This window comes from Lytechinus pictus, chromosome 12, assembly GCF_037042905.1.
Source record: "Lytechinus pictus isolate F3 Inbred chromosome 12, Lp3.0, whole genome shotgun sequence".
Taxonomy (NCBI): domain Eukaryota; kingdom Metazoa; phylum Echinodermata; class Echinoidea; order Temnopleuroida; family Toxopneustidae; genus Lytechinus; species Lytechinus pictus.
The window spans coordinates 7,415,001-7,432,887 of NC_087256.1; the positions used below are offsets into that span (position 1 = coordinate 7,415,001).

Here is a 17,887-nt window from a genome sequence, read left to right on the forward strand (position 1 = left end):
CATTTATTACGTGCTATCCGTATCCACTTCACAATTTCCCCACACAGTGCTTTAGATAGTGCTTAAATTCACCTTTTCATACCGGAATATCAAGTATTTTCCGCTCGCGCTTCGCGCTTGCATTATTGATTTTCATGATAAAAAATGAAATGTATTCAGAATGCCCAGATTCTGCCTAACTCTAAAACACGCACACACATATTTATTAAGATACGCAGCTTGATTTTTATTCAAAACGTGCTAAAATTATCCAGTTTCAGAAGAGAATATCAAAAAAATTTATGCTATCGCTTTGCACTCGCATTATTAATGTAGGAAAATACAAAATTTCCCATCTTTTTCATGATTTACAAAACATGAATGGAGTGTCCCATTATTAGGTCTGAAATCTCAATTTTTCCACTCCGCGCTCGCATTAATTGTTTGGTTTTATACCTTTACCGTCAATGATTACAAATAGTGCTTAGAATGTCAACTTTTTAGGACGGAATGTCAAAAATTTTCAGCTCGCGCGATAGTTGAAATATGCATCGTCTTAATGGCTAACTGCAAAACGTCCTTATCAGGTCCCTTCCAGATCAAGCCAGAACCGCTCGCAGTAATTATTTAGCTACATATGCATCTTGTTCACACACATTGCCCAGAATATTCAATTTTCAGGACAAAATACATGAAATTCTAAAAAAAAATTCAGCTCGCGCTTCGCGCTCGCACTATTTAAATATGGCTTATGAGATTACTACACTTTTTAATGTTTTTTTTTTTATAGAAATGACTGTTAGGACATCGGCGTTTTGCCCCCACCCCCAATATTTCACTACCAAGAAACAAAAAGAGAAAAGGAAAGGGATAAGGGTGAAATATAAAGCATATTATTTTCCAAATGTCATGTCAAAATCTATCACAAACTTTGAATTTTGTAATGAAAATCTTTGAAATTTTTGCTCGCTCGCTTCACTCGCATCTTCTTATTTATTTTATGTGATACGCGGTATCAAGCCCCCTCAAAATTTTTGGGTCATTACACCACTGGGACAAGCCTTTCAAAGAAACAAACAAAAATCAACTTAGAGCGGCCGATCGGGGAGAATATGGGTGAAAAAATTGGCGGGAGCTAGATCCGCCCCTGGTCCCCCCTACCTTCGGGGAGAGATTTCCGCCCATGTCTACCCTATACCCCGCCGACCCCCGACCCCTCCTCTTACCACTCCCATCCAGTCAAGCGAAAACTCTGAAATACCCCCCCCCCCCCACCCACCAACCCCATTTATATCTTCCCAATTTCCAGTAAAACCTAAATTGATAAATTGTAGAAAAAATATTATCATCGTTATTCATAATGTCGTTGAGTTCTACTCAGGGGCGGTGAGAAGGTATTTTGATAGGGGGCAAGATCCGAGATCATTTTTCTCAATTGAATTACACGAGAAATAAATGATATATATACCCTTTTTTGCGATACTCTTCCGTATTCACTCTTCCATTTTTGTCCTCCTCTTGTTTCTTCTCATTTTTTCTCTTCATTTTCCCCTCCCCTATAAGTCATCTGAGGTGGTCACTCCCCCGCCCCATCCGAAGCGCCGCTCCTGGCTGATTTTACTTACCATTAACCAAGAAGGTTCAGCATGGTTCACACCGATGGAGCCCTCCACATAGGTGGCGAAACCTTCGTTAAGCCACAGATCATCCCACCATACGCACGTGACCAGGTTACCAAACCACTAAAATGCAAAGAAAGAAAGTCATGAAAAAGGAACGAATGATTATTGCTAATTATATTTTCAAGAATTTAGTAAATTCATGAAACAGTTACGCCTGATCGTGATATATGGTTCCATCGCATTTGTTATCTCGCAGTAGTATCTTGATATGATAGAATTTATAATAATGGAAAGTCTTAAAGTGATGTGAAAACGCAACTTCTTTAAAAAATGTCTTCTTTTGGGTAGTTTACCTATGGCATGTATGGTTTATCTTCCGATATAATTATATTTCCCTATATATATTGCCTAATTTATGACGGAAATTTCACTGTATGGTCCATTTCAAAACTATGGTCTAAATTGTGTATTATGATGATAATAACATTAAACATCGCAATCATAGTTAATACTTATTATCATCATGATAATTATGATCATAATGACAATAATGACACTAGTACATAATCATAAATAAGTGATGATAAAAAGACAACAAAGTAATAAATGTATATTTTCTTGTATTATTATTATTATGCACAGATCATAGTAAGGTTCTTATAGTACGGGGTTTGTTTTGAGCTGTTTATAAACCTTTTTCAGTTTTAGGACTGTTCTTATGGTAAATTCTATAATTGGGTCTTAAGTACCTTGTCTAACAAAAATGTATTACACTCAAAATTTCAGGATTTAAATTAAATCCATGCAGATCGGCTATGATCAGGGACCGGCCGAACACTGGAATTATTTCTAATCCCAAGGATTTATCTTTAAATCTCAAAGAATTTAGATTCAAATCTTTAAGATTTAAATTCAATTCCACAATGTATAAATCTAAACTTCATGTTCGAGTGATCCCCTATTCAGAGCTGATATGGATTTATTTTTTATGTAATCCTTGAAATTTAGAGCGTAGTTCTTCTTTGGAATCCTTGACAATGACGACCATACAGCGCTCTAAATTCGGATTCATCTATGCAGTCACAAATGAAGGCCTAATCTTGGCTGTTAAAAACCTGTATCGTCATATGCAAAACGTTAATCATTTGTGTATGAATATATTTACCATATGAGCAAGTTCATGTGAGACCACCTCGGCAACACGTTGTTTGTTACTTGCCGAGTTGACTGCGCTATCGTAGAGCAGGTTTGTTTCCCGGTAGATGATGAGACCCCAGTTTTCCATGGCACCTGCCGAAAAGTCTGGTACCGCGATCATGTCTGTATTAAGAGAACAGAACTGCGATGTCATCACCATTTCCAAAGTTTTTTGGCATCACTTTAATGAACGAACAGCCATACAAGTATACAGTGTAAAAGTAACAAGACACCGAATAACACGACAAAAGAGAGACTAACATGGCCACATTACTGACTCCGGCATAACAGTACCAATTGAAAAGAGTTATCAAAATTAAAATACATAATCAACTAAAGTAGCTCATGATTGAGAAAAACAATAGATGATCCGACTATGCCAGAACTTAAGGGATTCCACCAGTGGCGTACCTGGGATTTTTCACAGGGGGGGCAAAACCGTCCGCCAAAAAATTTGACAAGCCCCCCCCCCAAAAAAAAAAGGTCTTCAATCACAAATGAAAGATTTCGTACCAGAAAAAAATTTGACAAGCAAAAAAAAAAAAAAAAAAGGTCTTCAATCACAAATGAAGGAGTTCGTACCAGAAAAAAATTTGACAAGCAAAAAAAAAAAAAAAAAAAAGCTCGTCAGGGGGGGCAATAAAGGTCTTCAAGCTCGTCAGGGGGGGCAGGGATACGTCCTTTGCATGGGTTGTGGCTCGTCAGGGGGGGCAGACTGCCCCCTCTGCCCCCCCCCCCCCCCCCGTAGGTACGCTAGTGGATTCCACAGAACAAAAACGCTTTAGGTTTTAAATTAAAATGCAGTGATATGTCAGTGCACTGAATTTGTAAAATAACAAAAGACTGATACCATCACTAATACATACCAATTCGGATACTGTTTTTATTGTAATTTCTTTCGGCATGTATGGGGGTGGCCGTCAAGTATGCCTAACAAAGGATAATCAATAAACTGACATAGCTAAACACACCTGACTAATTACATAAACCATAAAAAGTGATTTTGTTCTCATTTGGAACCCCCAAGTTATTGGCCACCATAAAGAGCGCTCTGGAGTCGGATTTATCTTTAGGAGCGTGGAGCTACGTCCAGCATGATAGGGTGTGGGGAAAAATAATAACAACTAAAAAAAAAAACTACACATCCATCATTGTCATCATCCAAACACCGATATACAGGACGTGAACAGTTGCGTAAGACAATTCATATCATAATCTGTATCTCTTTGGATTTTTTATCGTATGAAAAGGAAATTATCTATCTCGTATATCTAACTGTTGATCTATCTATCTATCTATTGATCTATCTATCTAGCTAGCTAGCTAGCTATCTATCTATCTACCTATCTACCTATCTATCTTTCTATCTATATATCTATCTATCAGTACCTGTCTATCTATCTGTCGATCTATCTATCTTTCTATCTATCAGTACATATCTATCTATCTATCTACCTATCTATATATCTATCTACCTATCTATCTATCTACCTATCTATCTATCTACCTATCTATCTATATATCTATCTATTTAAGATCACATTTCCGTGTTCATCGTCTTCATTGAAAATCCGTATGTCTTCATCGTGCTGTGCCACTTAAACTATATAGAATCATTGTTTGGTAACATTACCGAGATAGTGGCAATTTCTCAAATTAATGTGAATAGAATAGTCCGGGAGCAAGGACCTGTGAAAAATGAGTTCGTGCAACCCACACCACAGAAAAGTTTTGATACCATAGGTAGTTAGTATGGACCCTCTAGATCACTGCTAGGTAGGTAGTAGTCTCAAATTGTGGTATCACTTTTTTACTACCGTTGAATTTAAATAACAATGTAAAATAGCAAAAAAATGAAAAAAAATCAATAACTTTTAAGGGAAAGGTGAAATATAACTTGCCATATCTCCGCTTGTATATGTCATAAATACGTCATTCATGCATCAAAATGTTGCTGGGTGACAGCTTTAATGTTACAGCAACATTCAAAGGTGAAATTGAGATATCGAACTTCAAAATAAGAATACTCTAATGGCCAGTGTCCATTTCCATCTCAAGTAGATATGAAAAAAATGAGACGATAAATTGATTTTTGTGTTTAATATGTGGCGCTCTATAAAACTATACTTGGATTAAATATGCGTTGGTCATAACAAAATGAAGATTTTTAAACATTTTCAGATATATTCTAACTAGCCTGCAGGCTACTGTTTACAATCTTGTAGTGCCGTTTTGGGGGATCCAACGCTAGTTGCGTAAATCAACTTTTTACTGGCGATATAATCTGATCCAAATATAATTATCTGAAATGTTTAAAAATATTGCCAAAATCTTCATTTTGTTATAACGCATAATTAGTCCCACTGTAGTTATATATGGAGCGCCTCGTATTTATCAACACAAAATCACTTTATCGTATCAATTTTTTAATATCTACTTGAGATGGAAGTGGATATTGGCCATGAGTGTATTCCTATTTTGAAGGTTTGATATCTAAATTTCACTTTTAAATGTTGCTGTAACATTAACGCTGTCACCCAGCAACATTTTGATACATGAATGACGTATTTATGGCATATACAAGCGGAGATATGGCAACTTACATTTCACCTTTCCCTCAAAGGTTATTGATTTTTTTTTTAAAGTTTTGCTATTTTACATCGCTCTTTAAATTCGAATGCAGAAAAAAAAGTGATACCACAATTTGAGACTACTACCTACCTAGCAGTAATCTAGAGGGTCCATACTGTCCCCCCTATGGTGTCAAACCTTTTCTGTGGTGGGGGTTGTACGAACTCCTTAAATAGGGCCCCTATGAGATTTTGCTCCCGGACTAGAAAGGGAGGGGGCATGTTACGTGGATTGTATTAAGAATATGATGGCCATACCTTGTTTTGCAAGCGGGAAAGATATATTAAAGTACTCTTCGAAGTATGTGGTGAGGTTAGACCCGATGTCCAGTGAGTATTGCGTATTATTGACAGCCTCCGGACGCGACCATACTCGTAACTAGATTGATTTAAAAACAAAAATATGACATTGAGTGAAAGAGCACAATGAAAGTTTTTTTTCAATTGATTTCTTTTTCTTTTTGTTGTTTGTTGAGGTAGCCCCTATGAACTCTGCAGCACAGTTTTCCACCGCATAACATCAAAGGGGGAGTTTCGCTCCACGAGGCATGACGGATTCAAGAACATATATAATGTACTATCAAATGCCCTTCATGACAATGAACAGTCTAGAAGTCTTTGTCGAAAATTGGGAAATAAAACAGTAGTTTCGTCCAGGACAAGATACATTTTTGTAATTTTTATCATCTCCGAAATCTTGTACGAAAACTGCCGTGCCGATTCACCATTTTTGACAAAGACATCCAAGCTTGATAGAAAAGAAATCTCTCTATCTGAGTTTCTTCTTCTGATTGCAACACATCAATGCTATATAAAAAGAATACCAATACTCGTTTGAGCCATTTTGATATAGTGATAACGGTTCGTTTAGGTTATGAAACAAACGATCGCGTCCATTAGAATTTTGAAATGTGTTATAAGCAAACTTTACTTTCACAGGTCCATGTGTTATACAGTCACATAATTATGATAACGTATTTTTCATTGAAAAAAAAACAAAAATTTATTAATTTTTCTCATTTTGCTTTGGTTAATCAGTTTTCTTTTTTATCATTGAGGCATTCGGCTTGATACAGACCTTTAGTATGTTTCATCAATTCGAGATCATGTTCCAGGCTTCCAGCAATTTCTTTTTGGCAGGTGTTTGTAATTTTTATCAGTGTTGTGTAGTTGATATCCAACGCATAAAATTAAGACTATGTGAACATTCATGACTGATGAATGAAGTTGAGAATGGTATGTATAGCTTATTTGAAAAGAGGTGTATATCAGCAAATACTTCATTTCAAGTGAGTTATGTATTTCTTCCTCTTGAAAACAAGTAATAATTACACTTACTCAGAATACATCATTATATATCGACGGAGATAAGGATATATAATGCGCGGATGTATTTTGTTCATCAATAACAATGATACAGTTATTACAAACTTGGTGAAAACTACCTGACAACAATCAATAAAAATTAAAAACTAAAAAAAATCACATGCTTCTTTTCTTTTCCCATACAAGACCTATTCATGACTTTAATCATTTCACTATTTGGTTATGCATTATTTCCATAAATATATACTTTCAAAGCGAAATATACCAAGCAAATATACAAGAAAACATAATTACGTAAAATATGTAATTATGAACGACCAATGAAACACACTATCCCCCACACCCTCACACACACGCACACGCCCGCACACAAATGGGCGGCGTTGTGGCATGCCCCTATACCATCGGGGACAGTGGCGGACCGTGACCCGGAGGAGACAAAGCATTGGGGGGCGCAGCGTTGTTCACAAACAATACAGTGCCCCTCCAATGCTTTGTCTCCTCCGGGTCACGGTCCGCTACTGATCGGGGATCAAGTTACAAAATGATACGGCCGTTCGAGCCCTGGTGAGCGTTTCATGAAAGGACTTGTCGGACGTTTTATCCGACAAGTCCTGTTTTATCCGACAGTTACTACAGTAACAGTGCTTCTCAACCAATCAGAATCCAGGAAAGTTGTCAGATCTGACAACTTTTTGGACGAAAATATTGATGAAACGCCCCCCAGGTCACGTCTTTCGGATAGTAACGTTAAAGGTTGGTTCCAGACGTAAATTATCATATCTGATTGACACACGTCTGTCAAAACTCAAACAACACCCCCCACCCATATATTCACACACACCCTCACGCACATCAACCATCAGCATAATCGATCAATGGGATAAATGGAAGGGGGCCAAAGCTACAACTCACCAGAATACCATTGTCCGTCCATGTTTCCAGCTTATCGAAGTAACCAACAACGAAAGCCAGGAGGTAAGTCGACATCTTGGGCGTTGGTAGATATCTGGAGATCGTCCATCCTTCGATCTCGCTCTCGTTCGTTCTCGTTTCCATGCCGTTGGAGAGGGCAACCATGTCGTCACGGTGTTCAATCTCAGTTCGGAAGACGGCCTTGAAGTCGGGTTCGTCGAAACATGGGAGAGCTTGACGAGCACTGGTAGGCTGCATCTGGGTTGTGGCTAGCCATCTACAAAGTGGAAAGAGAGAGGGAAAGGGGGAGGGGGTAGGGAGAAGAGGGGGAGAGTGAGAAAAATGGGAGCGAATGAGATATCACGAAGATGAGAAAAAGAGACTGTATTTGTGCCCTTTGTGCGCCAAAATGAATAGAACTTGTGTGAGCAGGGTTGGATCTAGCATTAAATTGAGGTAAGGAGAGGGGCACTTTTTGAAGAAAAAAATGACAAGGCCAAGGTGCATTGGTTTTGTAAAAGTTGCAAGCTGTTGTTTAAGAGTTTGATGTCTCCTCTGTAAAGCGACAGTTCTTCCTGAAAGTAAGTACTTTTTTGTATTTTTTTAGTTGCTGATGTTTATTGAAGTAAAAACATATTTCTTCTCGGATTTAAGAATAGTTTTCTGTTTTCGTTAAAGGTTTGGGTCTCTCTGTGTGTGTTTAAGAAATTTGTCTAACATTTTTTTTCTGTCTAAAAAGAATACAAAAAATACTGATTTCCAACATCTAAATCAGACAAGTTGATAAAATTCTCGTATTTCCCCCAATATAGGTGTAGTCTACTAGCCACCTGTTTTTTTTTTTTTTTTTTTTTTTTTTTTTTTTGGGGGGGGCTTTTCCTTATTCCTTTATTACACTGTATATTAATGCAATATGCAATACAATACAATAATGCAATATATGGTGTGTGCAAAATTACTTGTATTGGATAATTTGTTATACCTTGTTTCATATTATGTCACTTCGCTTTTCCTCAAATGTTCCTCAAATCGTATGTTTTATTACTTTGTATTATTGTTTTGAATAGAATATTGGCAGATGCCAATGATGTACCAATAAATTCATTTTGATTCAGTTCATGTATTTTGTGCTGTTTTTTTTTTTTTTTATAAATGGACTGAAATGAACAAGTTAAAAAAACATACAAAATACTCCGGCACTTTTTTAAAAAAAGCACATGAAGATAAAGAAAAAAATATGTAAGCTCACCTTATTTCATTTCCTTCCTGGTAACTGCTACGGTAGAATCCCGACAGTCCCGCTCTCAGTTGGCCGAGGTATTCGATATATAAGACATAATCTGAATCCGCTTCAAGATCATTGGCAAGATTGAAATGAACGAATTCGTACTTCTCTTCAAGCGAATGGCTACTGATAGTAATATAATTTCCGTTGTAATCTCTCAAAGTGTAGACACCGAGTTCTATATCTAGTAAATGAAGTGTGATAACGTTGGTTGGTACATCACATCTGAAGTGTATTGTAACTCTTCCATCAAACGTGAATATTTTGTCTTCTCCGCCATCCTGGATGACAAGATAGTGAAAGAGGCAGTCATTGTCAATCTATTAACATAGCATAACATAATTAAGTGGCGGTGGTGATTTTTTTTTAAACCTCATTGCTAAGAAAGCATGAATGCCTATAAGCAAAGAACCATAAGACCGAAATGAGGATAAACGCCTTACCAAAGGGCACAAGAGAACCAAGTCATGCAAGTGCGAGTCGAACCTAGTCTGCAGGCACAGACCCTCATTGGAACTTTGATCAACAAGTGTGCCTCCACGCAAAGACTAGCACATACAAAACTTGCTGTTCCAATACCTTCGCGAGAGAGCCTTCAGTACACAAGGCATGAGTAGGCTGCACATTCAGACCCTTAACTCGAGCGAAGGGTTTGCCCAGCAGACTAAATCGAACCCGTGTTACCGGAGTCCAAACCCCCCGCTCTACAGACTGAGCTACATCACACATCCACACGTGTGCCGTTCTAGGACCTCTTGTCATTGGACCCCCCCCCCCCTTCCTGGATAACTACTCCGATGATAATGACAGTTCCCCCTCGGAAAAACCTCGTCCCCCGTGCCACCCTATGCGTGGAGGTTAACCCGTTGTTACCCCTCCTTATAGCAAACCAAATTCTTATTAAAGGTAGTCAGTCATCCCTTATATAAAAGATGTCATCAACTAAACTGATCCTTATAGGGAATTTTTCAGGGGATGGATAAGGGACAAGGAGGGGGAATGGGGAGGAGAAGAAGGAAGTGTTCTGGGGGGTTCGTGCGGGGCTGTTCCCAAGAAGCTAGTTGTTTTTTTTAAGCTGTTAACTGATGCAAATCTTTAATGTGAATATTGATTAAAGTGCATCAGTCGACCTTCCATAGGCCGAATATTCGTCCGAGTCGAAGCATTTTTAGACCAGATTTTTTATGCAAAACATGTGTTATAAAAGTTATACCAAAGTCGAATTTCTCCCTAGCTGAACATATTTCGGTAGTAAAAAAAAAAAAAACTTAGCTTGCAAAGTTACGTAATCTTCAGTTTGCATACATCGGCTTAAATAATTATGCTACAATAATAAACAGAAGAACATATAATGAGTTTCTTACTTCTGGATAGAGGTATGGTCTAAGGTAAAGATCGTAGGAATCCGGGATGAGATCGTACGATAATCGCCCATTCCACGGCTCTACGGTCGGGGCTATCGTCGTAATGTCCCCTTCTGTTGTTCGGCGTGGTTCCGTAACGGGTGGTTCTGTTCGCTCTGGGGTCATCCTCGGCGTCGTAGTCATGGGCTCCTCTGGAGGCTCGGTTGTTCGGACCTCACAAGATCGGTCTGGCAACAAGGCACACATACATCCTACAGCTGTTATCACGCAGGCTGCCGTGATGCCGATGAACACGAGTTGGAACGTTGTCAGGAAAATACCCCCGCTTTCCTTTTCTTCCTTCTCAGTGGACTCGAAATCAAACTCTTGTTTAGTCATCCTTTCCTCATTCACACACCTTACTGTACCATTATAGAAAATATAGAAAAAAGGCCGAAATAGTTGAGAAGAAATATACTGTAATTGTTCTTTATCTGATGAATTTAGGTTCGTTCAAGATTGACCGGTCAGTCATGTTTTCCCAGTTTTCAGTTTTTTTATAGGCCTTATAGTATCTGCATTGAGATTTACTCATAGTCATGATACTATTCTCTAGCAATTGAATACATTTTTAATGGCATTAATTGTCGATCCTGTTGGCCATCGTAATGAAAATGATGATTACGATGGCGGTGGCGGTGGTAATGGTGATAATTTGGTGATGACGACGATGACGATTACAGTGGTCATGATAAGGATTATGACGAGAAAGTATCGAGACGATCGACGATCATGAATCTGGTGGTATGATTGTGGCGTTGGTGACAGAGGTTCTAGGGGTGATGGTGGTGGTAATGATAATGATGATGATGACGACGATGATGATAATGATGTTGAAGCCTGAAGATGGCGAGAATAACATTAATGATTGACCTGCAACAAGAATTATGAAGATAATTGAATTGTGATGAGGTCGTGGTTGTGTTGGTGGTGGTGGCGCTGCTGCTGATGATGATGATGAAGATGATATTGTTGCTGATGGTAATGGTAATTAAAATATTACCGATGGTGGCTTTTATGATTAAAAAGAAATAAGAAATCTCACAGAATGATAGTACAAATGGAACTAGGAAATTCGACACGACAATAGTTTTAAATCATTAAAAAAGTGGTTGCACAAATTAAAAATAAAATATATTCTCGTCAACGATTTTCAGGCTCCCAACTTTCCCATACACCAACTATTCACAACACGGTATAAACAGCTAGCAGAGGGAGTATGATTTTGATCACATTTACATAATAATTGATTAATATAGTTAATGATTATGGGCGAAAACAATAATGGTATCAAGTATAAAGGTCGAGTAGATCATTGCTAGGCAAAATTAATATAATTGTTCATGTTGAACTATGAATGGGCGAGAGAGGTAATATTATGGCATGACTATACACACCATAAATGTTTACAGATGTGATCGTATTTAACATCACAATTCTGCATATTATTGTGAGGCCGATGTGTGACTCGAAAATATATTCAAGAGTTGAGAGCAACATAAAGAATAATTTGAAATGACTTCGTTGAATTGAATTCTAAACAAAAATATACATTCTGAACAATGAATCATAAATTTCTATTAAAAAAATAACCCGCATATATCATTGCGCATCCTAGATTATACAGAAAATATAAGAATAATCATTTCTAAAACGTTAATCCTCATAAAATTGTTGCAATATTCAAGCCTTTGAAATTGAAGATTATTTGTAATTTTCCCCCATTTTTTCAGTCGTTCATAAATATGAAACACACCTGAAAGAATAAAATAAAGTAGATATATTAATCATTAACGCTAAACTGACATGCAGATGCAAGATTATGTCTTTCATACGGGACAGATAGGTCATTGATACCAATACAGTCTGATAAATTATAATTTAATCCAATTCCATTTCATTCAACTCAGTCTGATTTTTAATTCTACTAGGAAAGAAAAAAAACCTAAATCAATATTGAGTATTCTCCTATGAGGTATAAATTCAGGCAGATGACTTTTTGATGAGATACCTTATCTTCTTGTTCTAAGGTTTCTCTTATTTAACCTGAAAATCCACCGTATTATCCCGCGAATAAAAAAAATACATCCGTATCCCCAAAATCAATTCAAGATGACTCCATATGGCTGGGAAATTCACCATTTTACTCAAAATGATAACTTATCTTAATTTTCACAGACGATATGGCGTGTGTCTCATACACAAGGTATTAAAAGATGGTGTTTGGTAAGCCTACTACAGACTGCCCTTGATATTAAATATTGACGAAAAATTCCTACCTGTGAAAACAAATTGGCTTCTTAACACAATTCCTTGCAGTGTTCTTGTCCGATTGAGCTTCTTGTCTGAAGTGCCGACGGTGGAGTATCAGCGTATATATGCATTATTGCTGTTCTATTATTATCTATGACAACTGTACGGTAATTCTCCATCATCATCAGTTTACTTTGGACCCTTTTCACACTGGCCACATTTAGAGATCTAGAGGGGCGATAGATTGGTACACTTGATGATGTTATAGAACGTTCCTTTCCCAAATTTGAACATTTTGGGGAAATTGTTAGACACTCTCAGAACAAGCCAGTTGAAAAGTGGGTAAGATGGTCAGAGAGATACAAATATTATTTCAGTTAACGTTATTTTTTGTTGCATTTGACTAGAGGGTCATTCTCAGAAAAACGTACCAATTGATGAGAAGAAAAACCGTAAAAATGAAGTCGACATAATGGTTTGAAAGATGCATATTGTGAAAGTATATACCATGGATGTGAAAGTGGCAATAGAAAAAAGGCAAGTCGCTGTTGCTGACCGGATTAAACCAAGCACTGTATATCAATGTTACGAAAGTTAATCATTAACATTGTCCATCTTTGTTACTCAATGATATCACTTTTGGAATAAATGAAACAGAAATGCACACAATATACAGTTGAAGAGTGGTAACAAAAATCGTATTTAATTAAACAGAAATTTGTGCTAGATAGAAAAATATTCAATATTGTTTTTCAGAAGCAGTATATTACCAAGTAAGCTAAAACAAAATGCATCATGATAATCATTGCACGTCTTTCGTTCAGTTTAATGTTTTGAAAGAGGCAACCGCTTAATAACTTTGCATCTATAACCTGAGATCCTATAGCATTATTAGGAATCGCTCAATACTTCATCATCAAACCCTTGAGTGGCATTTATACTTTTCAATCTTAGTTACGGAAGTTAAATCAAATTTACGAATTGAAATACTTATTATGTTAGCGAAGGAAAATCCATATTTAGGTATTCGTATAACTTCTTTATAATATTTCAAAACAAATGTGAAACACATTGCTTAATTTTGCCCCCCTCAAAACAAAATGTTTAAAACGGAACAAGAAACGGGTATCTTTCATTGTTGTTGTTGTTGTTTATAGTTGGAATGAGAAAACCAAAAAAATGGCGGGCCACAGAATTGTAGTTCAACTAAAAAGTTAATGGACCTAAAGAAAACATGCCAATCTGATTACGAAAATTTCCAATGATTCCAATGATGTTATTAATTATATTGGTGCTAATATTGATGAACTTAAAATTGATTTAGATCCAAATGATGGGGCTTCGAGTGTCATATCCTCAAACTACTATACACTCAGGCTTCAGCCAAAAACATTTTCAAAGGTTTACCTTCTTCCTGCTTGTCTATTTTGCATCTAAATAAATTTTGAACAATTTCGTATATTTTTCGATAACTCAGGTGTTCCCCAAAATACAGTAATATACGTTTAACTGAGACATGGCTGTCAGATAAATATATTAATATGAATGCACTTCCAGGTTATGATATACTTACAAAAAATCGTGTTGATGAAATTGGTGGTGGTGTTGCAATTTTTGTGCTGAGTCAATTTGAGTATGTTATTATTGAAGATATGAATTTAATGATTGAAACTGCAGAAACTTTATTTATTGAAATTAGTGATCGTGATAACAGAAAGACTGTATTGGGAGTTGTTTTTAAGCCTCCTCGCAGCAATAGTGCTGATTTTCTAGACACTTTAAATAATTTACTACATTATCATTCTGTTCAAAACAAAAGATGTATCATAATGGGAGACTTTAACTATCACCTGTTAGCGAGTGATACTAATATTTTTGCAAATGACTTTTTAGAGACATTCCTTTCTGCCTCCTTTTTGCCACTTATTTCTAGACCCACTAGAATCACTAACACTTCCGCAACTCTGATTGACAATTTTTTCTCCAATATACGTTCGGAATTTAAAGCTGGTAGAATTATCTCAAACATGTCTGACCATTTCCCAATTTTCATGTATTGTTCTAATCAATATCAGCCAAACAAACTTCCCGATTATGTTACTCAATGATATCACTTTTGGAATAAATGAAACAGAAATGCACACAATATACAGTTGAAGAGTGGTAACAAAAATCGTATTTAATTAAACAGAAATTTGTGCTAGATAGAAAAATATTCAATATTGTTTTTCAGAAGCAGTATATTACCAAGTAAGCTAAAACAAAATGCATCATGATAATCATTGCACGTCTTTCGTTCAGTTTAATGTTTTGAAAGAGGCAACCGCTTAATAACTTTGCATCTATAACCTGAGATCCTATAGCATTATTAGGAATCGCTCAATACTTCATCATCAAACCCTTGAGTGGCATTTATACTTTTCAATCTTAGTTACGGAAGTTAAATCAAATTTACGAATTGAAATACTTATTATGTTAGCGAAGGAAAATCCATATTTAGGTATTCGTATAACTTCTTTATAATATTTCAAAACAAATGTGAAACACATTGCTTAATTTTGCCCCCCTCAAAACAAAATGTTTAAAACGGAACAAGAAACGGGTATCTTTCATTGTTGTTGTTGTTGTTTATAGTTGGAATGAGAAAACCAAAAAAATGGCGGGCCACAGAATTGTAGTTCAACTAAAAAGTTAATGGACCTAAAGAAAACATGCCAATCTGATTACGAAAATTTCCAATGATTCCAATGATGTTATTAATTATATTGGTGCTAATATTGATGAACTTAAAATTGATTTAGATCCAAATGATGGGGCTTCGAGTGTCATATCCTCAAACTACTATACACTCAGGCTTCAGCCAAAAACATTTTCAAAGGTTTACCTTCTTCCTGCTTGTCTATTTTGCATCTAAATATCAGAAGCCTTAACAAGAATTTTGAACAATTTCGTATATTTTTCGATAACTCAGGTGTTCCCCAAAATACAGTAATATACGTTTAACTGAGACATGGCTGTCAGATAAATATATTAATATGAATGCACTTCCAGGTTATGATATACTTACAAAAAATCGTGTTGATGAAATTGGTGGTGGTGTTGCAATTTTTGTGCTGAGTCAATTTGAGTATGTTATTATTGAAGATATGAATTTAATGATTGAAACTGCAGAAACTTTATTTATTGAAATTAGTGATCGTGATAACAGAAAGACTGTATTGGGAGTTGTTTTTAAGCCTCCTCGCAGCAATAGTGCTGATTTTCTAGACACTTTAAATAATTTACTACATTATCATTCTGTTCAAAACAAAAGATGTATCATAATGGGAGACTTTAACTATCACCTGTTAGCGAGTGATACTAATATTTTTGCAAATGACTTTTTAGAGACATTCCTTTCTGCCTCCTTTTTGCCACTTATTTCTAGACCCACTAGAATCACTAACACTTCCGCAACTCTGATTGACAATTTTTTCTCCAATATACGTTCGGAATTTAAAGCTGGTAGAATTATCTCAAACATGTCTGACCATTTCCCAATTTTCATGTATTGTTCTAATCAATATCAGCCAAACAAACTTCCCGATTATGTATCTAAGAGGCGTGTGTATATAGTGATATAAATGTATCTCGTTTGAAACAGAGTTTAGAAGAAGAATCTTGGGATGATGTATTTAGTACAGAATGTGTTGACGAGTCCTACGAAACATTTATTGATATCTTCATGTGTCATGTTAATGAAAATATTCCTTTTGCAAAGCCCAAGTCCAAAAATTATAAAAGATCACCCAGACTACCTTGGATAACGAATTCAATTCTTCGTTCGATAAATAGAAAAAAATCGATTATACTATAAATATATATCAAGATTAACTGAGAATACTCGGAGACAATATACTAATTATAAGAATATACTAACAGGGGTCATCCATACTGCTAAAAAGGCATATTACCATGATCAATTTAATCAATACATGAATGATCTTTAAAAAACATGGAAATTGATCAATTCTACCGTCAATAATGGACCAAATTGAAAGTTTTCAAACATAACTAAGCTTATGCATAATGATTCTATTATTGAAGATAAAGTTCAGTTGGCAAATATTTTCAACAATTACTTTTCACAAGTTGGATTTAAGCTCTCTATATTTATAGAAGTATACCAACAAACTCCCATTCATTTCATCAATATCTGGGGGATAGAAATCAAAGTTCTATGTTTTTCTCTCCTACGAACGCACAGGAGATAATTAAAATTATATCTAGCCTAAAATCAAATAAAAGTGCAGGATTTGATAACATTGATAACAACCTTTTACAGAAAACTATGAATATAATTGACCCTCTTATTTATATATTCAATTTGTCATTATCATCGGGAAATATTCCCAAATCAATGAAAATTTCTAAGATAATACCAGTCTTTAAAAAAGGTGATAGTTCTTTAGCAAGTAACTACAGACCTATTTCATTGCTTACAAACTTATCTAAAATTCTTGAAAAATTGGTTCGCATATATGTTTTTTTTTAAGCACAACATCCTATCCGATACTCAATTTGATTCCGGGAAAGGAGAAGCACTTCCCACGCAATACTTTCTTTAGTTCAAACAGTTGCCAAAGCTTATGACAAGTCTTCGAATACGATTGGTATATATGTTTTTAGATTTTTCAAAAGCATTCGATACAGTTGATCATAACATTCTCCTTTATAAACTTTCTCATTATGGAATTAGAGGGGAACCACTAAAGTGGTTCAAGAATTATCTAACCGGGCGTTCACAGTTCGTTTCACTTGATTGTAATATTTCTGAACGTAGACATGTCCTTTGTGGAGTTCCACAGGGCAGCATTCTTGGCCCACTTTTGTTCATTACTTATATAAATGATATTGATATGTCATCTAGATTGCTTCAATTTATACTTTTCGCTGATGACTCTAATATATTTCTGTCGCACCCCGACCCAGAGCAATTGACGCAAATATTCAATGACGAACTAAAAAATGTTTCTAATTGGATAACAGCTATAACAAACTCTCTCTTAACCCAGAAAAAAACTAGCTACATGCTATTTAGCAACAAGATTACGACTGTACCAAAAGATGTAATTTTAAATGATACTGTCATTCAAATAGTGCGATCTACTACATTTTTGGGACTGATCATTGACGAAAACTTTCCTGGAAATCACATATTGATAATATTTGTAAAATCATTGCTCGCAACATTGGTGTCATTAGAAAATTAAGTTCCTTCTTACCCCATTATATTTT

At 35.9% G+C, this 17,887-nt stretch overlaps 1 protein-coding gene across 1 annotated transcript in view; it reads right to left on the minus strand.

The window, feature by feature from the left end:
- Window positions 1-12,717, minus strand: part of LOC129273254 (aminopeptidase N-like) — a 31,944-nt gene extending 19,227 nt beyond the window's left edge. The window contains exons 1-7 of the mRNA XM_064107265.1: window positions 12,637-12,717; window positions 10,319-10,719; window positions 8,919-9,235; window positions 7,670-7,946; window positions 5,687-5,807; window positions 2,767-2,921; window positions 1,605-1,721 (exon numbers count right to left, since the gene is read on the minus strand). Of these exons, the coding sequence (XP_063963335.1) occupies window positions 1,605-1,721; window positions 2,767-2,921; window positions 5,687-5,807; window positions 7,670-7,946; window positions 8,919-9,235; window positions 10,319-10,696 (1,365 nt within the window). The 5' untranslated portion in view covers window positions 10,697-10,719; window positions 12,637-12,717. The remainder of the gene's footprint in view (window positions 1-1,604; window positions 1,722-2,766; window positions 2,922-5,686; window positions 5,808-7,669; window positions 7,947-8,918; window positions 9,236-10,318; window positions 10,720-12,636) is intronic.
- Between the last annotated feature and the right edge of the window lie 5,170 nt (window positions 12,718-17,887).